We start from the raw sequence: 21,265 nt of genomic DNA on the forward strand, positions 1-21,265 counted from the left end.
GTGGCTTGCCCTGGAGAGACTTTGATCACATGGCTCTTGGGTCTATCATCGATCAACAACCTCATCAAGTCAGGACGCGAATAGTGGCCTACAGGATCTTTCGACATTTTTGCGTCGACTATGCTGTCCAGGTCAATGTCTGCATAGATCAACCCGTCAAACAACTCGTCGGTCGGTCCAGTCAAAGGGAAGCCGTCCGCTCCGTAAACAACCGCTTTTCCACCACCAATACCGTTCAAATGGATTCCTTTTGGTTCGGATTGTCCCTCGGAGTTTGTCTTGAAGCCATCTTCGGAGATGACTTGATTGGACAATAGCACAAATGTGCCACCTTCAATCGCATGCATTTTCGATGCAAGCTGAGACCAGGTCAATCCACTATCGTATGACCAGGAAGCAATATGAACCTGTTCTCCTTGAGCAAAGGTGTTATACTTCAGTAAAGGTTGCATATGTTCTGTTGAATCAAGCATCCCAATGCGACCCAATGATGTCTCGACGACATTGCATAAAGAATCACCAGTAGCCTCTCCAAAAATGGTTTTCTCGAGGTGAGTAGGCTTTAGCTTTCTGCGGTGGAGAAGGACTTCTCCTGTGTTTGAGATCAACATCTGGGAGATGTAAACACTGGCATTGTCAAGTTCGCTGAATCCAAGTCCCACATAAATGTTGTTTTCCTGGGCCAGTTTGCGAATTGAAACAATCTCAGATCCATAGGCAGTGATTGAATTCTTCATATACTTTTGCACGAGTGGCTTATTCTCGTTGAAATTTCCAGTCCAGACAAAGTTGGGATACCCAGATATCCAGAGTTCAGGAAAAGCAATAAGAGATGCACTGTTTTTGGCAGCCTCGACAATAAGGGCCGCAGTCTTCTTCAGGGTTGCATCTTTGTCAAACCAAACTGGTTCTGATTGAACAACCGCTGCCTTCCATTGGCGAATTGACATTTTTGGCAACTGAGAGGGTACTTGAAGAAGTTCAGTTGACGGCCGTGGTGTACAATCCAAGTGCAATCAGTTGGTCTTATAAAACAATATTCCTTATACGACCAAGCATTAAATCAGTGGAATGATCAAACTATGTGGTAATTGAAGGATTTCCTTTGAGGAAGAAAAGTCGTATATCGAGCCAAATAGGGCAAGTGCAAGCACTGCAGAACCCACATTCCTGCAACAACCATTTTTGGCGAGAAAGATAATACTTATTCGAGCGGCGGCCGAAAATATCGTTTTGGGCTATCAGATTGGAATATCATCAGATCTGGTAACTGTATGCGTAATGCGCGCGCAGCCTTGGCGTGAAAGGAATCGCAGAGGGCTGTGGCATTTGGTGGATTTTTGGCTTTCACTATTGACTTTGACTGGTACCACTGCTGCTAATGAACTTTTCTCGTTGGGCGTTGCTGGTAACTACGTAACCTGGGGAATTCCGGTTTTCTTGAGATTAACCTCGGGTAAAGACAAATTCAAACTAGATCCATTCTACACCAGATTTCCTAAAAATTTGAAAAACTGAAGAATTATAAAAAAAAGTACCCAAAATAACTGGCAGTGTTATAAACCAACAGCAGGGAAAAGTTTATATCAGATCAGCAGCATAATTATGTCACACACTATTCCACTCAAAATGATAATTCAGATATCAAAATTGCGACTCGGACACAGGAGCACATCTTTCAATTAGCCCCAAAAGCCGCACAGAGTCATCAACCCGCATATCTCTGCATGTGCACGAGCAGCTCAAATTATCAGAACCGCCTCCGTAAATTCGGGCATGAAGAGTACTTCTAAACCAAGTCCCAGACTAGATTCACTGTCCTTGGCTGAAAACATAAATTCTTTGACCGAAGCAAAAGTGTAGGAATGATGCATGTTATCAATTCTTCTTTGAGCATCCAGAGAGTATCACGATGTTCCTTTTTGATGGCTGCTACCCCAGCACTCAAAAGTCAACTTCTATGGATTATAAATAAAACATATCTAAATATTAGGCTAGTTACAGAAGAAAAGGGCAGTGAGTCATGAACAGGATGAACGATGAAACCCCACATATTTACTTCATTAGCACTTACATCCGTGAATTAAACGGCTACACGAAGCTTTTGATTTTTGAAGCATCAAGAGGGCAGCAATAAAAATTATGGAAAAAAGTACTCGATATATTGGGCTGGAGCTTCAAATTTCTTCTGGCTCAAAATCATACTCAGCGTGAGAAACTTCCTGCTTCAAATCGTCATAGAACCTATCGCTATCTTGTTGCTTCTGAGTCTTGTATAACTTCCACTCCTTTAGGGGAATGTTTTTATCATACAACTCGTCGATCTCTTTAAAAAACCTTCCAGCGGTTTCCGGTTGGATGAAGTAGAACACAAAAATCGACAAGAATGACATACCCGTGAAAATGAAGTTGATCTTGGAACCCATATCAGCCTGGTCTGCGTTTAACATGTATGGCAAAACAAAAAACTACATGCATTGGAATGCATAGTTTGTAAGGGTAGCAGGTGCCATAGTCTTGGCTCTCAAACGACAGAAGATACCTCTGTGGCGTTCGTATATGGCAAGGGACCAAAACCAAGATTATAGAAGAAGTTGTACATCACCATGAATGCGAATGCAGCTGCCATACCACCATGGTTGTATCCGCTCAACCCTGCGCAGGCATCAATCAAAACCAACACAGTCAAGGCAATGATACCATAAAGAATCAATGGCCTACGTCCAAATCAGTCGATGATGAACCATGACGTAATGACACCAGTGACCGACAACGCCTGACCGCCACAACTCAACTGATATGAACATTGGGTAGACCACCCTGTGTGCTGGAAATAGTGGGTAGAATACGAGGAAATGAAGGTGACTCCCGACATCGGTTGCATAAAAAATGCAAACAGAATTGTGAATATTCTCTTAATATCCTTTTTCTTGAAACATTCGAGGTGGGTCAATGACTGTGTGATTAGCTTGAGCTCCTCGTAAGTCACCTTCATGATAGCAAACTATTGGTATGCTTGAGTTGGGTGTATAATCTTTGAAAGCTCTTCAAGGCATCCTCGTTTCTGTCTTTTCGAATGAAGTAGTAAGGAGACTCAGGCATGAATGGTGCTTTAAGAAGGCATAAGATTGAGAATATCCACTGTGTAATGAACTCTTCCGTATGCTATCATTGAGGTGTAAGTTACTGTCTTATTGTTGATAAGGTAACAGATGAAGGGACCTATGCACAATGAGAGCGAACATGCACCTGCAGCCAAACCTCTCAAAGCCAAAGACGAAACTTCGGTTACATAACTGATTGCCATTATAGAAAAAATACCCAAACACAACGCATTAACCATTTTTCCGGCCTAAAAATACATTGATTGTAGTTGCAACGAATTCAATAGCGATACTAGGAACGGAAACGACAAGACCGGCAACAATGATCCATTTTCTTCTGGGTCTGTCTGCAAACTATGAAGATGTCATCGATGCAAACGCAATAGCCATTAGGGGAGTACCAGAGATAGCAGATTGCAATTTCGTCTCCAAAACATATTGGTCTTCATACCAGTGTCCAAAGTCTTGTCTGAATTGCGGAATGGAGACCACAATACTGCCGGCTTGGTCTTCGTAACCCACCAATATCAACAGCCAAACCATAAACAGGATCCAAATGGATGCCTTTAGATAAGCTTTAATTGCTTGCCTTCTCGTGAGTTTGTGTTCTAGTTGATCAAAATCGAAAGACTTGACGGATGCGAGCTGGTGCTCCTCGGTTTGCTGGGCGATAGTGTCCTCGGCAGGACTTTCGTTCCTGATGGCCTTAACAGTAGCGATGTTGGGTTCGGAAGATGGGAATTCAATTTTGGAAAGCAGCCAGTAAACTCGCTACAGACGAGGAGCCGCCCCAAATATATACATCCTGTAATCGAGCTGCAAATCATGTAACATCTTGCCTGCATCTTTCTGGGATAAATCAGGAAATATAAGTCCCAATACTCACGAAAAGGGAATTTTTAGCGCTTCATCAGCCACCTCCAGAAAGCTTGAAAGCCGGGTGTGGGGGGTAGCGTAGAGATTCGGTGTTTGATGTCTCCGTCTCCAAAGTGCATGGTGTGTGCGTAGTGGAGCATCTCGGTGTTTCATGTTTCGATCTCCAGGGCGCATTTTAGGCATACGACGAATCTGAAATTTCTGGGTAGAAATCCCCCGTCGGATTATGATAAGAATATTTCGATGAAAAATTCAGCAAAGGTATTACATTGGTTTAGCTCTCTAGTACCTGAATCTCCATTTTCTCAAAAACATCAATTGAGAAATGTTGTTTTGCGTACAGGTACCAGTTTGTAACAGTAATCACAAAAGTAGCAAATAGCACAACAACAGTGTAGTTCATACCACTTGCAGTAACTGGAACATACATCGGCACACATGTCCAAGCAGAAGCAAAGAAAAACCATATGAAACAGATTATGTTGATTGGCCTCCCCCATGTGCCAAGGTTGAACAAAGGCTTCACGCCTTTGCCAAATCTGTCCTTTCTTAAAATTAAAACAAGAAATGGGATAGAATACCCCAGGTACATGGCAGAAACAAAACTTCCGGACACTGCATTCAATGCTGCGCTGGAGGCAAAATAAAGAAGCCCAATCAAGGCCTCCGCAACACTAACAAATACTATTGCCCACACAGGCGAATTCAGGCCTGGATTCACTGATCCGAAGACTTTTACACCATAGGGAATGGATCCAAAGTCTGCAAAGGACATTAAGAGACGACTTGCAGAGGTTACAACTGGCACACTTCCGATTGGGAAACCGATAGCGATGATCAATGCACACGTGAGGGCCAAACCGTCATTGTGAAGCGAATCCACATAGAGTTGGAAGAGGGGAATTCCTCCCACAGGGTCAAGCAGATTGTCTGCACTCACAATGCAAAAGTTGTACACCAAAATTGCAACCAGTCCAACGAGAAACGCACCTGTATAACCATATGAAATAACTCTCGGAATATTTTTCTTTGGATTTGGAACCTCATCAGTCATATGGCAAGCACCATCAAAAAGAGACAGAGCGCTAACGCCTGGTAAGATACTGAGAAAAAATACAACTCCATTTGAGCTCCATCCTGTGAGGTTGGTCACCTCAGTGAAGGCAAACGACGCCGTTTGTTTTGGATGAGCTCTTGCCAGCAGAGCAACCAGGGTGAAAAGTGTTCCAAGGTTGAAGATATAATTCACAAGCCGGGCAATAAAAGGAATCCACTTTACGGCAAAGATGTTAGCCACAGCCGACAACAAAGTATTGGCCAGGAATACCAGGTAGTAGTGATAGGTCTGGCTAACATATTCCGGATTACGCATAACGGCCACACCCAAAACAAGATCAGAAATAAAGAAACTAGTAGCAGTAGCTCCAAAAATCCAACAAGCACACGAAAGAATACCACTGGCATAAGCTAGAAATCTGGCGTAATTCTTTGGAGCATACAGATGAGTCCAATAAACCATGGCAGACGAATGAGGGTTAACGGAAGCCATCTCTGCTATTGAGTAAGCCGTGAGCAAACAGAAAAACCCCGTAAACAAGTACGAGTAGAAAAAGAATGGAGCTCCGCCGACACCGATCACTGTGGAGAGGTAAGTTCCCAGAGTGAGTGGAGTAGCAATAGATGAGTAAACAACTCCGACGACACCCCAGATGTCAAAGTTTCTCTCCAGACCGTCTTTGCCCCGTATTTCAATGATTCTGCAAGTCTCACCATCTTCTGTATCGATGACTTGAACTCGGGCGCTGACATCTTTTTTGAGTTTCTTTTCTTGGTAGTTAGATCCATCATTTGAGGACGACATTGTAAATCTATCAGTTTAAAGGTCAAGACACCAATAATCATGCAATTCTGCCAACTGGATTCGTGGCGCGGCCGTGTTTTTATACAAGAGAATTATATAGAATATCTACCTTGTGTTGCCAAGGGTCTGCTGAGAGCTAAAGCGTTTGTTATCTGCGACTTATCGAAGATAGGGATCATATACTTTGGCACACACGAATGTTCGCTAGTGATTGCTTGGTTGTACCTGGGACACACTGATAAAAGATAAGATAAGGAAATAATTTGGATGCACACTACTGTTCGCTAGCTACTGCTCAGTCTTATCTGAGATACTAATTGAGGATAAGAATGAATCTAATACTCACCAATATCAAAGCCTGTACAGAACCTACCATTTTTGTTATTCAAGATTAGATTAGAATCTGATGATCCAATCACTATCCACCATTCGACGTAAATTACATATTGTCCAAAAGCTGTAGATCGATACCGAAATTGTAAGCATCTGTTGATACAATACCGATTTATGCATGTCTAGTTTCTACTGGAAGTGTGATTGCTTTGGGGAAGTCTTCTTTCTATATGCACTTTGTGATCTGCTGGTGGAAATATGCCGTTGAGGAAAACGATACAGGTTTTGCAAAGCGCGCAAGATCCCTCTCTCGTATTAGCCAGACAAAGTTTAGAGTGAAGGTATAGCAAATAAACTATATGAATCAAGGCATCGTTTTGGATCCCATCAGTATTTTTTCTCAAAAAACTGCACTCATATGAATGACAGTCCTACAACTGGCCTCCATCGAATCATAACTTAGGGACAGTCTGCCTGCTTCAACCGATCTCAAGTTCGGTTGGATATGCGTCTGGAGGGTTCGCATCAAGTGAGCAATTTCGCAAGTCTCTTCATGCCAAGTACAACGTCGAGTCGATATCTCGAATAACAGACAACCAGCTTACCTGCTCGCCGCCTTTTCTTCTTTCCCAAACCCTTTCGACAACACGAGAACCCCGTCTCATTGTGTCTACGCAGTAAAGGTCCACTAATCTTAGCCAGTCAGTAACCCTCGTTTGAGATTCGGAAGAAGTCGCCTCACAGCAAATAATAAAAGCCGGCCAGAACAAACCAAGTCCTGTGAAGCCTTTCGAGATCTCCTCGCATATTTCTATGTGGTCAATTCCAGAGCCCACCAGGTCTTGCAAGGTCTGAGGGTCTTGCTTCTTCACTTCCGTGAGAAATAACAAACTGATGGCAGTGTGGAATATAAAAGACTGATGATATACTATCAACGAATTCGCAGAATGCATGCTGGCATTGAACGCTGGAGGCTTGCAATCTATCAGCTCCAGTTCAATATCGAAGATGGCTTGATCTCGATATTTCGTTGACTTCGCGAGCTGAATATGCCTCACTATGCTTGTCAAACAATTCATCATACCTGGCGTAATTCCTAAGTTGCGATAGATCAGCGACTCGGTCATATTTTCTTCTGGATATCTCATGAACTCTAGGTCCTCGAGTGTCAAGTACTTGTGACAAAGATCGTCATTTTGCATATATAATGCGGATTTAAGGTAGGCCAGTCTCGTCAATTGAGAAAAATAGAGTAAGGCACCAGATAGTCCTTCTGGTTGGCCAAGTCCTGCAATAAGTCCGCCCCCGTCCGAATTGCCTATGGCTTTCAGAGCTGATACAGCACCTCCGAGATGAATCTGCCATTCGTCTGAACTGTTGAAACAATCAGTTGCCAGCATGAAACATATGGACCCAGCTAAGAAACTCAGCTCTTCGGATGTGGAAACGTCTTTCCACGAGTACTTGTCCGAAACAAAACTGAGAGCCCTGATTTTGTGAAACTTCCTGTACTCATGGAAGTTGGTATGCTGAAACTGAGGGGCTATAAAGGCATGGTCTGCACTGGTTGAAAGGAAACTCGAGCAAATAGCACACACTGTATGCAGGATTGCCCTTTGAAGCTCAGCGGCATGCGGTTTGTCCAGTGCCTCCTTCAACATAAGATTATAGGGATTCATTTCACTATCGTCCACCGGCGTGAGAGTCTTACTGAAATAACGATTCCAAAAATTCAGCAAGACAATCTCAATCTCAAGATCTCCGTAGAGACCCTGGAATGAGGCCTGCTCCAGTCTTTCTCGTATTCTGCTCCCGGATTCCATAGCGAATACTTCAAAAGTGATATTTCTTGATTCATTACTCGAGCAGCTATCGCTCCTGGTGCATATACCCATCTCCACCTTGCAAGTGGCATTGAAAACAGTGAAAGGCCCATAACCGACCTCCTTCGTACTCTCCAGATTTTTGCAAGTCAGGGATACCGACGCGGTTTCGATTCTTTCCAAGAAGCTGTCAACCTGAAATTCGTTCAGTAGTTGGTTCTCTTTCCACTTATAAAGAATAAGACATCGACTCCTCTGATACCCGTGTTCCGACGACGATCTATTGTTGTCACCCCAGCACAGCTTCACCATGTAACCCTCACACTTGACTTTGTGAATTAAGCAGTTCCTGCAACCAGGTCTTCTTTCGTCGCACCTAACTCCACGCTTTCGACATGTCCAACAACCTGTGTACTTTTTTGTTTTTCTAGTTGAAGTATCATCTATCTTAGACATGTCTCCAGGATCCATTACTGCTTTCAAAAAACGTGGTCGGGAACCTAAAGTCAGAATGAGGTCCCCTAGCTTTGAGGTTGAGTGAAGCGCTTGGGCTTACATAATCCATATGGATCTCTCATCTCGCATAATCGGCGTTTTCAAATGGGATATCGAAGCGAGGATTTTCGAAGCATACCACAGATACCGGTTTGACGGATATGCAGGATTATGAGGTTGGGCTCAAAACCATGCACTATCTAGTCAACCTCGCTTGAGACTTCCTAGATCATTAAAGAATCACGAAGTTTATCTGCAAGTTAAAAACTGCCGTTAACCATTTCGCACTATTTAAGCTCAGGAATGATCCTTTACGGTACCTGTGCTTTTCATAAAACTAGAAAACAAAAACAAACAAACTACAAGACCTAATCATGACCGAAGTTATTACCTCATCAGTGTTTAACATCGAACACTTGAATAAAGTGACCGAGGATGGAAGACCAATCATCAAACTTCCTAATAGTGGCGACACTAGGGTTTTGAAATTGAATAAAGAGGATTTGATTGTTTCCGAGCCAGCAACCCCCGAGAAGATTGAGGAGAAACTCAAACTCTATGGTGGTTGTATAGTCAGAAACTATCTCCTGGAGGAAGACTGCGACCAAATTCTTAAAGACGTCTCTCCCCGTTTAAATTCGTTCTCAAATTCAGGAGATGCAAGTAATTTCATCTCTCCCACTACGCGCCGTGCAAGCGGAACTTGTTTGAGGTCCAGAACTGCTGCTGAGAAGATGTTGATCCACCCTTTGAATCTAGCAGTTTCCAACAGGTTCCTGGGTAAAGAGAACGTTTTCAGAATTGGAGAGGAAGCGGTTACCGGCTTTTCCAAGGCACAACACAACTCATGTATCACTTTTTCAATTGGACCTGGCTCTAAGGACCAACCCTTGCACAGAGACGATTATTTGCATCACAGTGTACGACCATACCGGGAGAAATACACATTTGGAACAGAGACTGCTGTTGGTACCGCTGTGGCACTGAGAAGGACCACCAAGGCAAATGGTGCCACCAGATTCATCCCTGGTTCTCACTTGTGGGATCACTATCGTCGTCCAAATGAAGAGGACGTTTTCTATGCTGAACTAGAAAAAGGCGATTGTTTTTTTATGCTGGCTTCCTGTTATCACGGAGGTAGCGCAAACACCACCAAAGATGAACAGAGAATTGTCACTTTTCTGTTTATGACACAGGGTACTCTCAGACAAGAGGAGAATATCTTCCTGGGAACCCCGATTGAGTACTTCAAGTCTTTGTCTATTCCAGCCCTTGCTGCTCTCGGTTTGCAAACCAGTCAGCCTTTCTGTGGATGGCATGAAAACGAAGACCCAATTAGGTTTCTGCTCCCCGAGGCTGATTATGAGTTTACGCAGTTCAAAGATGTTTACATGGTTGAGGACTGATACTGGGCTAATTGATTGTTGACATATTGCTCGATCAGGGATAGTTTCAATGTTGAACAATGTCAATACGAACCGTTCTGTCAGGAGAATCACACATACTAAAAACAGTTTTGATTGGCTGAGAAAAATCAAAAGTAGATATGAACCTGTATTAGTGCCGGCAAATCTCTTGAGACTTTTGTTAAGCATAAAGTGCGACGAAAGTTATTGTACAAACATCCGATGGGGGGATTTGAAAATATTCCAGAACGATAGAGAAGAAAAGGTTAACCGAAAATGATTTGAAGATAAACAGAGTATCTGCAATCGATCTTCAGGGAGCAACCGGTCGTATCCCAACTTTTCTTGATGGTTTTTGGTATCAAACGATAAGGGAATTCTTACTCTCAAGTCAGATATAATCGTACTCCCTGTGAGAAATAGTTTCTTGCTAATAACGTTTTAAGTCGCAATAAAATGAAAGCTCGAGTTTTATTGTTTCAACTTTCAATGATTTTACAGTTGTTTGAAGATATGTGAGGATAAGCATCTTTCAAACTCGTTGACTCTAATACTATTATATGATCTAGTTGTTAACAGCCCTAACTTCAATCTCATGGTGAGCTCCCCCTGACGATTCGGAAACCTTCACAGCTGTCCATGCAGGACTTTTTTCCCCAAAGTATTCTTCGACAGCAGCATGGACATGAACCATTCTTTCTTTTCTGAAAAGGGTACGGTAGGTGTTCGAATAATATAAACGGACTTGAACCCGTTAGTGACACTGGCATGCTTGAGACCAATATACACGATCTCGAAGGCATTAAATTTTTTGGATTTCACGTGAGAAGGAAGCTTTTCGTTCTCATCAAAACCGACCTGACCAGAGGTCTCGACTATGCTTGTACCTCTAATGGAATAATGATGGCCTGACTCAGCACTGGCGGCAAGTCTTCCAGGTGGAGTGGCAGTTCTCAGTCCGAATTCTGACAGGTTGGTGATTTCGTGGAGTGTTGGGAGTTTTGGAACTGAATTTGGTTGATGTGAGCTTTGTAAAACTTCTGCCCAGGAAGCTTTCGCCCTTTCAATAGTATGATTGATACCGACAACCGAAGCGATAGGTCAGCGATCCTGATGCATCTGACGGCATTGGAAACTGCAACAGTGGAAGAGGTTTTTAAGGTTTGTCTGGTTTTTCTGGATCTAGTATCGACATCTCAAATTGCTTGGTTTCTGATATAGTAAAAAGTTCGCTTGCCATAACCTTTTTTGCAATCCGACTCTGTTTCCGGTTTCCCTTATATCCGATTATTGAACCATCCCCGGTTAGTAAATCCGGATAGCGGTATCTCTAAAAACTATATAAAAGCAGTCTGAGCGCCTTTCAGTGCAGTATTGTAAAGTTTAACTGGTACTAAGGTATATATATATATTCATCATGATTGTAGCCAACGAGAGACAAGCCGCCAGCAAGACCAGGGGCAAATATGTGGTTTTTGAGAGGGACGGGCTCAAGTATGCTAAGGTCCTCAGGAACGACTACGACATGCCAGTTAAAGTCACTAAGGATGATCTCACTGTCAGCGAACCCGCCACTGCCGAAAAAATAATCCAAAAAATTGAAGTCTTTGGTGGCTGTATTGTCAAGAACTACCTTTCAGCCGAAGTGACTGATGCCATCTATGCTGATGCCAAACCGTACCTGGACCAGGACACTTCTTGGGATGGAACCTTCTTTCCACCAGAAACCAGAAGAACCGCAGGTATGTGTGTCAAGTCAAAGATTTGTGCCGAGAAGTTCTTGACTCATGAGCTGAACGTTGCTGTTTCCAATGCATTTTTGGGGAGGGAGGATGCTGTTTGGTCTGGTGACGAGATCGTTGAAGGCTACTCTCCTCCGCAACACAACTGCACCATCACTTTCAGAATTGGTCCGGGGGCAAAGGACCAAGTGTTGCATCGTGATGATGGTATTCACCACAACATTCACAAACATAGGGACTCGTACCATTATGGTGATGACTCTGCGCTGGGTATGGTGTTGGGGTTGACCAGAACCACCAGGGCCAATGGTGCAACCAGATTTGTTCCAGGCTCTCATCTTTGGGATCACTGGAGAAAGCCTAGCAAAGATGAGGTTGTCTATGCTGAATTAGACAAAGGAGATTGTTTTTTCATGCTCGCGTCGTGCTTCCATGGTGGGTCTGCTAACACTACTGAGGACGAGTACAGAACAGTCACCATTCTGTTCATGACCCTTGGAACCCTAAGACAGGAAGAGAACATTATGCTTGGAACTCCAATTGAGTACTTCAAGTCTTTGCCAGTAGAAACCCTGAAGCTGTTAGGTCTGACGCCCTCTGAGCCATTCCTTGGTTACATCGACTTCAAGGATCCTCTGGCTCTACTGAAGCCAGAAGAACATGCCAAGGAAAACAAGGATTTGCGTGGCACCGCTTACACGGGAATTCTTGTTGATAGCTTTACTGCTTGAGTCGACTAGAAGTTATTTTGAAAAGGCCTAGACTGGCTCCGGGCGAAAGGCCTAAAGGTGGACGAATGCTTAAAATCCTGAGTTGTTTTTCTTGGTGAAGACTTGTTCGAGATCAGCGGGGTACCCCTTTGAAACCGTCGAAGGAATCTTCCTCTAATATCTCTATAATCTCAAAATGATTTAAGTCTGGATCACTTGAAGCCCTTGGTGTGGAGGCTTTTCCTTTTTTGACATCCTCACAACATCAGTGTGTATTTTGAACTTCTCTTAGATTTCAGTATCACAGCTGTAGGATTCCAACGTTTTCCCTCTGGTTCTGGGCAGCTTTTGGGATAGCAAGGGCCATAAATTTACACTGCAGTCAGTTCTCGACAATACACCTTAACGATTGGTATCCACTGATATTTTTTATCCGTTTACTGCTGTGCATGAATAAGCCATCCATCATTTTTTCAAATCGTTTCGATTTCTGTTCAGTGATAGCATGGCAGTGAAGGTGAAAACTTCGGCCCCCCTCTTATCTGTACGGTCATCCTCATCCAACTCATATGTAGACTTGTCCGTTTGATGACCCTAAAAAGCCGAATGCAGCGCTGAATGAGTAGAATCAACGAAGAAACTATTGACAGTAGCATTAACGAAACTAACATCTTCATGGACCAAAGAGTCATCTCTGGACCTCTTTTTCATTACCTCAAGTTTGGTTTGCTAAGGTCTTGAATCATAAATCCTGGTGAAGACTGGCATGAAACACAGATATAGCAAAATGCATCCTAGTCGCCAAAACGCACTGTCTACGCGTCCTGGGGAAACCCCGCTATGCAAGGTACAAAAAAGACTGATGCACTTGAATCGCGATGCGGCACGCCGGGAACTACCACTACGGAGTGCCAATGAAGGACAGGCTGTTGAAGACGCATATGCCGTTGCAACTACCTTAAAAGTATTTTAAAGTTGACGAAAGCAGAAGGAGCAACATAAACACATGGTTTAAGTCCCCCGTCGGATTAGAAGACTTTTATAAATCAAAACATTGTATGAGAGCGGAAAGTCGTAAGTGTTGGGGTCAAACGCCCGAGTGCAGCGCAAAAATGATGTTATCTTAGCGTCTGCACCATGGATCATGTTTGAGCTCAGTCTCTTTGAGACTTCTATGAAATCTGGATAGCTTCTCACCTCTGTCTTTCCATATATATACATGTATACTCTCTTCAATTTTCTTGAAGTCAAAAGTTTGTATCTGCGATATTCTCTATGAGAATCATGTAATGACTCGACTTCTTGACCAGAAGAACGAAAATAAACAGAACCCATCACTCAAACTCTCAAAATAAGTCAATTTAATAAATACTGTTATAAAGCATTTGAAGGTTCTCTGCCACCCGTCCGATATTTTGCTGACAAAAAAACCTAAGCTGGTATAGCAAGTATTGCAATCTCGAAACTATATTGCTTAGTGAGGCAAGCCAAGATCCAAAGCCTCCTGAACGTAGCTCCAGTAGGCATCCTTGGTGGCAACTCTGGTTCTCTTTCCATAGTAAATCATGGGGAGGTAGGTCGAAATTCCAGCAAGCGAAATAAAGCAAGCAGCAATAAACGTATTTCTTATACCGGTATTTTCAACCCATGGTGTAATTCCCCAGTTAACTGCAAAACTCATTGTGTTTCTGATGATGATTACAGGAACCATAGCACAAGAGCCAAGCGCACAGTATGATTCCAACACATAGTTGATAGAGCAGTGGGCGCCCATTAAACCCGCCCCACCTAGAATTCCCATTGCAAAAACGAGGCCTATCCAGTGGATACCTTTCCAAGCTCCAACTCCCCACAGGATAAAGCAGCCAGGGCCCAGGATCAAGTAGATAGTGTTCAACCACAGTCTGTCCTCTGGCTCAGAGACCCCATTTTTCTTTCTCGCAGCATTGAGTCTAAGTCTATCACCTAAATTTCCACTGATGAACGAGAAAGCAACAGTGGCCAAAATGGGGGCAATGTACGTCACACCAACCATGGAAGACGAAAAATTGTATGGGGGGGAAGAGAAAATTGATGAACCCGTTGCATTAAGAATGTTGAACCAAACTACACCCAGGCCATAATAGAATCCTGACCAGCACACAACTGGAAATCGAAACATGGTAAGCGACCGCCACATCAGCTTGTGAAGAACAAATGGACGTGGCTTATCGAGGAGCTGCAGCTTTTGCGTGTACGTTTTCATTGGCTTGGCCATATCAATGTGATACTTTAATGGTTCAGGGTTTGAATCTGTTTGTTCCACGGTAACAATACCAATTTGCTTCTCCTCTGGAATCTCTTCGATCTCATCATCTGCGGCTATGTGAGGACGCGTATAGTTAGTTTCCTCCATGAAGAAGAATAGCACAATAACGGCAACACCGTCAAAAATTGCACACCAAAAACAAACCCATTTCCAGCCCTGGCCATCAGATATGAAACCTGCAACCAATGGTGCAATTTGGTTGGATACTATAAGTGAAACCGCGTACACAGACATCCATCGACCACGTTCATGCTCGAACCAGATATCAGCAATAGATATTTCACCCAGAGATTCAATTGGAGCACCAAAGAATCCTTGCAGTAGTTTGGAGGCAATCCATTCTCCTGAGGAGGTGGTGTAAGGTGCCCATACCATCATGAACAATGTCACAAACACGGAGAAAATATAAACAGGTCTCTTACCATACTGCTGTGCCATGGGTTGCCAGACCAAACAACCCCATCCAAAGAACAGAAACATTACACCAGTACCATCGTTCAGGTTTGACAAGGTTAAGCTAGAGTTCTCAATTATCGGAACCAGCACAGAGTATATTGCGGCTGATGGTACACCGACGGCCATATTGTACAAAACCAAGCAGAACATACTCAACAGCTTTCTCTTGAATGACCAATTCAGTGGATCGTCGGGATCATCGGTTGGAGTCGGAATTAGTACAATTTCCTCAGTCTTCTCTGAGTGTTGAGCATGCATAACTCCATCCTCGTCAACGAGGTGGGCGGTACTGTGAAAGTTAACATCATGAAACTCTAGACCCGAAGTTTTACACCTACCCTGGTATTGCTTCACGATTAATGGTCATTGTGCTCTATTACTGGTGCCTGGACAAAAGAACTTGAAGATGTACATCAGATCTACAAATTATGTAGAGAAAACTACTCATTATATGTGCAAGCAAAAAGCTTCTGGCGGCCTGCTAATCAGACCCTGTTCCCGAAATGGTGTCCATTAAAGATAAGGGCATTTATTCTATTCATTTGCGCCAGAATTGCTGGTCTGTCTAGACTATCTTGGTATCCCTCCATTCGTGAATGTGGGTGACTCCCGTAGGCCTGTCGATGAGGCATGGCGCTTGCAGATTTCCGATTTGTCTTGCCTTAATAGGTGATACTATCAAGCGATAAGGCATTTCCAAGGATAGAAAACCCTTAAACTTCAAAGCGTATCCTACCGATTCTTGGCCAAAATTGTGGCATATCTTGTTAAAGTGGGCGGAGGGCACCACAAGTATAAACACAATAAAAAAGAATGCGACTTGCAGAGGGTCTCCAGACTTCATAACTGGATCGCACGCGGCTAGACACTAGTATTGATTTGTTTTTCTGGACTTTCAGGAAAAAAAGAGGGGAATCATCAGCGTCTATGATTTTTGGTGAGATAACATTACCATTTCCCAATGCGGTTGCTGCAGGATGCAGCTGGTTTGCGCCGATATCCTCGAGTGATAAGACATATCGAAATTTCAAAGCACTTTGTACTGATGCTGGGCCATATTTCTGTGTAACTTGCCAGAATTAAAATTTCTCCAGGAGTCCATTACCTGATCTTTGAGTTTAGCCGTGATTAAAGTCGGTTTGTCCTGCCTTAGTGGGCAATTACAGTAGTTTTCTCAGATGCGGCGAGAAGTGATCCACTGCAGGGTATACAGTACTAATTCTCGTAAATACTATCTTCTTCCAAGGAGTTTGTTATCTGATACTCAAAATGCTGTTTTCTGATAGCTGCAGTTGCTGCCGGTTTGTCATTCCTTAATAGGTGATGGCAGTCAGTTATCTGAGATACGGCGAAAAGCCCACGATATAAGAAGGTGCTGATTAGGTCTACAAATCGAAATTGCCAACTGACCCGAGCGAAACAACAATTTTTGCTTAATTATTATGACCTGGCTATATCAATTGGTGGTGGTACTCTCTGCTATCGTCAACTTCTTCAACCGCACCAAGTGGCAGGTGAAGGCTGAACGCAAGAAGAAGCAGGTCCTTGGCCTTATTCCCAAAGAATGGGTTTTGAAACCCGATTTTTTTCCGGTAGACAAGAATGCTTGTGTGGTTGATATCCCCCGCAAATCGGGAATTTTATCTAGAAAAGAACTGGATATCACAGAGAACTACAATGCCAAAGAACTGGCGGATAACATAAGTAGTGGCACTTTCACCGCTCTGGAAGTGACCACAGCTTTTTGCAAAAGAGCGGCAATTGCCACCCAGCTAACAAACTGTTGTACAGAGTTGATGTTTGATTTTGCCTTGGAAAGGGCCAAGAAGCTAGATAATTATTTGGCAGAAACGGGAAAGGTTATGGGTCCCTTGCATGGTTTGCCAATCAGTTTGAAAGACTCGTTCAATGTCCCCGGATTTGATTCTACAATTGGATATGTGTCTTTTATAGGCAACAGTGATGATATTACTCGTTTTTCTGATTTTCCGCAAAGTCTTTGGGATATGGGAGCCGTGTTTCATGTCAAGACCAATGTTCCCCAGACCTTGATGACGACGGAGTCAACTAATCATGTGTGGGGCACCGTTCTGAATCCCAATAATATTTCGCTCACTGCAGGTGGATCATCTGGTGGTGAGGGTGCTTTGGGAAGAATGAGAGGTTCAGTGGTTGGGATTGGCACCGATATTGGTGGTTCCATTCGAATCCCTTCCGTCTGCAACGGGACATATGGATTTAAACCCAGTTCGGGAAGGACCCCATATGGTGGCCAGACCAACCAGAACGAAAATGATATCACAAAATTTGGTATAGCATGCTCTGCTGGTCCTCTAGCAAATAATTATGAAGCTATTGAACTTATCCTTGAGAGTGTCCTCAAGAACAAGCCCTACGACTACGATCCTGATGTTAAAGTTGTCGACTTTCAAGATTCGTTCTTGGACTGGGACGACTCAAAAAAACTAAATATTGGATTTATTCTTGAGGATCCGCAGACTCCCGTTTATCCAAACATCAAAAGGTCACTCTCTACGGCAGCTGCATTGTTGAGCAAGGCTGGCCACAATGTTATCCCACTGACGTTGCACCCGAGTTTCAACGAGGGAATGTTCAATGCCGTGCGATTATTTTTGTATGACAACTCCTGGGACACCTGGAAAAATATTGTGATGGGTGGAGAGCCTCCATTATCTGCTTTATCTAAGTTTACCCTTCCTCCTCTCTCATGGAGAACCCTTAAGAAATGGACCCGCAGAAGAGTCGAGTTAACCAGCCAATGGCGCCAGCTTTTCGTTGACCAGAAACTTGACATCATCATTTGTCCAGGGTCACCTTCTAGTGCTCCTCCTCACGGGTGTTTTGGAGCGGTGACATACCTCGCCAATTGGAACCTCTGCGACTTCCCGGCCTGTATCATTCCGTTCGGAGAACCACTTCAATCTGACGACAAGTTTGCAGATATAGGCACCACTCCTTCTGAAGCCGAAAATCTGATTCCTAACACAATCCCTTTTGACCCCATTCAGTTCAAGGGTGGAATTGGCCACGTCCAGATTGTTGCGAGGGCATACGAGGACGAGAAATTGATTGCGTGTGGCAAGATTGTTAACCAGGTGCTGCACCCGAGAGAGTAATTTGCTAAAATTCGGCCAAGTTGTGGCAAATATGTGACAATTGTATTTGTGGTTTCCAAATGTTCATGTAATTCAGGTAATTTCGGCTGACTGTAAAAGCTATCTGATATGACGAAGATATTGTGAATTTCTTTCTTTATTCCCTACAACTGTTCTGTAACCTTCCTCCTCTTCAACCCCATTACCTAATCAGGCCCTCCATCTGCAAGTTCCGGACTGCATACGCATTACCCGGTTGGGATATACACTATACTCAATAGAAAGGCCCTTCAGATTATGAGCAATTTAAAGTCATATATGAGCATTTAATTGATTTACACATAAAGACAGAGTAATTCTTAGCACCCGTAAGCGCAGGCGCCACTTTAAACCCCAGATCTGGTGTTAAGCAAAGCCATTCCAGCTAACCTTAAAACGAGCATATTTCTGGCTGTCGGACTTTTATTTAAAATGAGAGGGTAAATCTTAACTTTTCCAGCTCAAATGAAACTTAAGCAAAGACTCGATAATGAGACGGCTCCATCACATCCTAAACCATACAAGTGCCCACCTAGTCCAAGGCAACTACACGGATAACGATGAGACCAGTAAAAAGGCAGATGTCGAGGCAGTGGTCGATCACGTTGCCGAGGAATCTTCTGATACAATCAGTTTAGAGGCTTTGAATGAGAAGGAGGTCCAGATGCATCCCAATGGGGTCACAGGCGAATCTCCTGTGGGGGTTCAAAAGGCTGAGGCTGTTGCTCTGGTTTGGAGCAAAACAGCTGTATATTTGACGTATGCTTGGATTTGGATTTGTTTCTTTATGTTGGCTCTTGAACAGTCCATTGGAAGCAATGTGATGGCGTTCGCCTATGCCGATTTCAGCGCGGCTTCCCAGGTCAGCACCGTTGGAATCTTGGCCTCCATAGTTGGAGGTGTTCTTACTTTGCCTATCGCAAAGACTTTGAACGTGGTGGGTCGGGCTGAGGCCTACTTGATCTTTGTGGTTGTCTACATTATTGGAATCATAATCCTGGCTGCATGCAATGGACCGAAGTCGTATGCTGCTGGATATACGTTTTACTCGGTTGGCTACAGTGCCGTCTATATGATTCTACAAGTGTTCATTGCAGACACATCTGGGCTTCATAACAGAGCCTTTGCCTTCGCCTTCGCGAACGTTCCCTTGATCTGTACTGCCTTCACCGGACCTCTTGCGGCTGAGTCCTTTCTCAAGGTGACCACCTGGAGATGGGCTTACGGAGTCTTTGCCATTGTCATGCCTTTTGTGCTTGTTCCGTTGGCATTGGTGTTCAAATTCTACGAGATGAAGGCCAAGACGATTGGGCTTCTTGTTATAAATAACTCGGGCCGCTCCTCCTTACGGTCTGTGATGTACTACATCCAAGAATTCGATATTGTGGGAGCGTTCATCTTGATGGCTGCTTTCATCCTCTTTTTGCTACCATTCAGCCTCGAGACATATGGTCGTACCGAATATAAGAGTGCCTCCTTCATTGTGATGGTGGTGATTGGGTTTTTGCTCTTCTTCGTGTTTGCTGCATGGGAGAAGTTCTTTGCGCGTACGCACTTCGTCAAGTGGGAGCTGTTCCGCCAGCGAACCGTACTCGGTGCCTTCTGTCTTGCAGCCATTCTTTTCTTTAGTTACGTCACCTGGGATGCTTACTTTTACAACTTTGTTTATGTTGTCTATAATTTGCCTGTGTCCAAGGCGGGTTACATGACCCAGATTTACAATGTTGGTTCGTGCTTCTGGTCAGTGGTTTTTGGAGCCTGGTTGCGCTACATCAAAACTTTTAAGTACACTTGTTTGTTCTTTGGCTTGCCCCTCATGTTTCTGGGTGCTGGTCTGATGATTCACTTCCGTGGTCAGACTAGCGACATTGGATATATCATTATGTGCCAGATCTTCATCGCCTTTTCTGGTGGTACTTTGTTCATAGGGGAGGATATGGCCGTCATGGCTGCAGCCGACCGTGAAGGAATCCCTATGATGCTCTCCGTTTTGAACCTCAGTTCCAGTGTTGGCTCAGCAATCGGATATGCCGTTGCTGCTGCTATCTATGACAACGTCTTCCCATCTGCGCTTCGTGATGCTCTTCCCGCTGACTCCAAGGATCTCTGGACGATCATCTACTTTGGAGGAGTGTCTACTCAAACAGCATATCCTGTTGGAAGTGACATTAGAAACGCCATAAATTACGCGTATGGCCAGTCTCAAAAAAACGGAGCCATCGCTGCCACGTGTATTCTTGTCTTGGCCATTCCTGCTATAACTATGTGGAAGAATTACAAGGTGGACAAGAAGCAGAACAAGGGTACCGTTATCTGATTTTTTTTCCCTTTATGGCCTAAGCATTCATCTCCAGTATTCGGTTTTTTTTTTTTTGGTAGAACTTCGAAATTTTTGGACTCTTTCTCAAAGTGACGGTTTGAGGTCAAGACTCTTTTAGAATCAGGGTTTGAAAGATTCCGTTTCTGTCACATAATTAATACAGGAACAAGCACGGGTTCAGAAGAGATCATTTTCTGCCTTATCCTGTGACGCGCGAGGTGTAGCACAGACACTTTCCAACTCAATAACTCTATCAAGTAGATTCAAGCAGATAATAAAAGCCAATGCATTTACACAGCCTTGAACAGATCAACTGAGACCAAATAACGAAAAATCAGGCCTATAAATCATGCTCCCAAAACGACTTCAGCTTTGTGAAAACCGTTTAAATGCGTTTAAAATTGTTTGAAAGTCAGTTGTTACCTTTTAGGTTATATAGATAAAACATCAACTGCAAAACATGAACTGCCTCCTTGTATCCCACGAACTTGTTCACAGCATGGATAATGTCAGTCAAATGTCCACAGGGATGCCATCAAAACGATGGTCATAGATTCAGTACTCCCAGTGTAATGGCTTAGGCTGTCGATAGCATCAGATAAAAATTCCAGTAATTTGATAACTCGAAGTTTTAAACCTGACGTCTCAAAAGAATCAGTGATAACCTCACACATAC

The 21,265-nt window shown here is 43.6% G+C and overlaps 10 protein-coding genes across 10 annotated transcripts in view; 4 read left to right on the forward strand and 6 right to left on the reverse strand.

The window, feature by feature from the left end:
• The window catches only part of KUCA_T00005491001 (uncharacterized protein), a gene marked incomplete at both ends in the record, with an annotated part of 993 nt that extends 43 nt beyond the window's left edge, over window positions 1-950 (reverse strand). Inside the window, 2 exons of the mRNA XM_022601462.1 lie at window positions 1-35; window positions 93-950. The exon at window positions 1-35 is cut by the window's left edge and continues 43 nt beyond it. Of these exons, the coding sequence (XP_022461487.1) occupies window positions 1-35; window positions 93-950 (893 nt within the window). The remainder of the gene's footprint in view (window positions 36-92) is intronic.
• Window positions 951-2,177: 1,227 nt separating this feature from the next.
• KUCA_T00005492001 (uncharacterized protein) lies at window positions 2,178-2,450 on the reverse strand (the record flags this gene model as incomplete). The annotated part of the gene is made up of 1 exon (XM_022602573.1): window positions 2,178-2,450. One exon carries the CDS (start codon window positions 2,448-2,450, stop codon window positions 2,178-2,180), a length of 273 nt encoding a protein of 90 aa, XP_022461488.1.
• A 278-nt stretch (window positions 2,451-2,728) lies between these two features.
• Window positions 2,729-2,995, reverse strand: KUCA_T00005493001 (uncharacterized protein; the record flags this gene model as incomplete). The annotated part of the gene is made up of 1 exon (XM_022603684.1): window positions 2,729-2,995. The coding sequence occupies one exon, from the start codon at window positions 2,993-2,995 to the stop codon at window positions 2,729-2,731; it is 267 nt and encodes an 88-aa protein (XP_022461489.1).
• A 1,259-nt stretch (window positions 2,996-4,254) lies between these two features.
• Window positions 4,255-5,841, reverse strand: KUCA_T00005494001 (uncharacterized protein; the record flags this gene model as incomplete). The annotated part of the gene is made up of 1 exon (XM_022604795.1): window positions 4,255-5,841. The coding sequence occupies one exon, from the start codon at window positions 5,839-5,841 to the stop codon at window positions 4,255-4,257; it is 1,587 nt and encodes a 528-aa protein (XP_022461490.1).
• Window positions 5,842-6,725: 884 nt separating this feature from the next.
• KUCA_T00005495001 (uncharacterized protein) lies at window positions 6,726-8,468 on the reverse strand (the record flags this gene model as incomplete). The annotated part of the gene is made up of 1 exon (XM_022605896.1): window positions 6,726-8,468. One exon carries the CDS (start codon window positions 8,466-8,468, stop codon window positions 6,726-6,728), a length of 1,743 nt encoding a protein of 580 aa, XP_022461491.1.
• Window positions 8,469-8,866: 398 nt separating this feature from the next.
• Window positions 8,867-9,898, forward strand: KUCA_T00005496001 (uncharacterized protein; the record flags this gene model as incomplete). Its single annotated transcript, XM_022606007.1, has 1 exon — window positions 8,867-9,898. The coding sequence occupies one exon, from the start codon at window positions 8,867-8,869 to the stop codon at window positions 9,896-9,898; it is 1,032 nt and encodes a 343-aa protein (XP_022461492.1).
• Window positions 9,899-11,315: 1,417 nt separating this feature from the next.
• Window positions 11,316-12,371, forward strand: KUCA_T00005497001 (uncharacterized protein; the record flags this gene model as incomplete). Its single annotated transcript, XM_022606118.1, has 1 exon — window positions 11,316-12,371. One exon carries the CDS (start codon window positions 11,316-11,318, stop codon window positions 12,369-12,371), a length of 1,056 nt encoding a protein of 351 aa, XP_022461493.1.
• Window positions 12,372-13,824: 1,453 nt separating this feature from the next.
• KUCA_T00005498001 (uncharacterized protein) lies at window positions 13,825-15,372 on the reverse strand (the record flags this gene model as incomplete). Its single annotated transcript, XM_022606229.1, has 1 exon — window positions 13,825-15,372. One exon carries the CDS (start codon window positions 15,370-15,372, stop codon window positions 13,825-13,827), a length of 1,548 nt encoding a protein of 515 aa, XP_022461494.1.
• Window positions 15,373-17,723: 2,351 nt separating this feature from the next.
• On the forward strand, window positions 17,724-18,251 carry KUCA_T00005499001 (uncharacterized protein; the record flags this gene model as incomplete). The annotated part of the gene is made up of 1 exon (XM_022600352.1): window positions 17,724-18,251. One exon carries the CDS (start codon window positions 17,724-17,726, stop codon window positions 18,249-18,251), a length of 528 nt encoding a protein of 175 aa, XP_022461495.1.
• A 508-nt stretch (window positions 18,252-18,759) lies between these two features.
• Window positions 18,760-20,586, forward strand: KUCA_T00005500001 (uncharacterized protein; the record flags this gene model as incomplete). Its single annotated transcript, XM_022600463.1, has 1 exon — window positions 18,760-20,586. The coding sequence occupies one exon, from the start codon at window positions 18,760-18,762 to the stop codon at window positions 20,584-20,586; it is 1,827 nt and encodes a 608-aa protein (XP_022461496.1).
• Window positions 20,587-21,265: the final 679 nt, after the last annotated feature.

Source organism: Kuraishia capsulata, genomic scaffold (genome assembly GCF_000576695.1).
Source record: "Kuraishia capsulata CBS 1993 genomic scaffold, Kuraishia_capsulata_scaffold_7, whole genome shotgun sequence".
Taxonomy (NCBI): domain Eukaryota; kingdom Fungi; phylum Ascomycota; class Pichiomycetes; order Pichiales; family Pichiaceae; genus Kuraishia; species Kuraishia capsulata.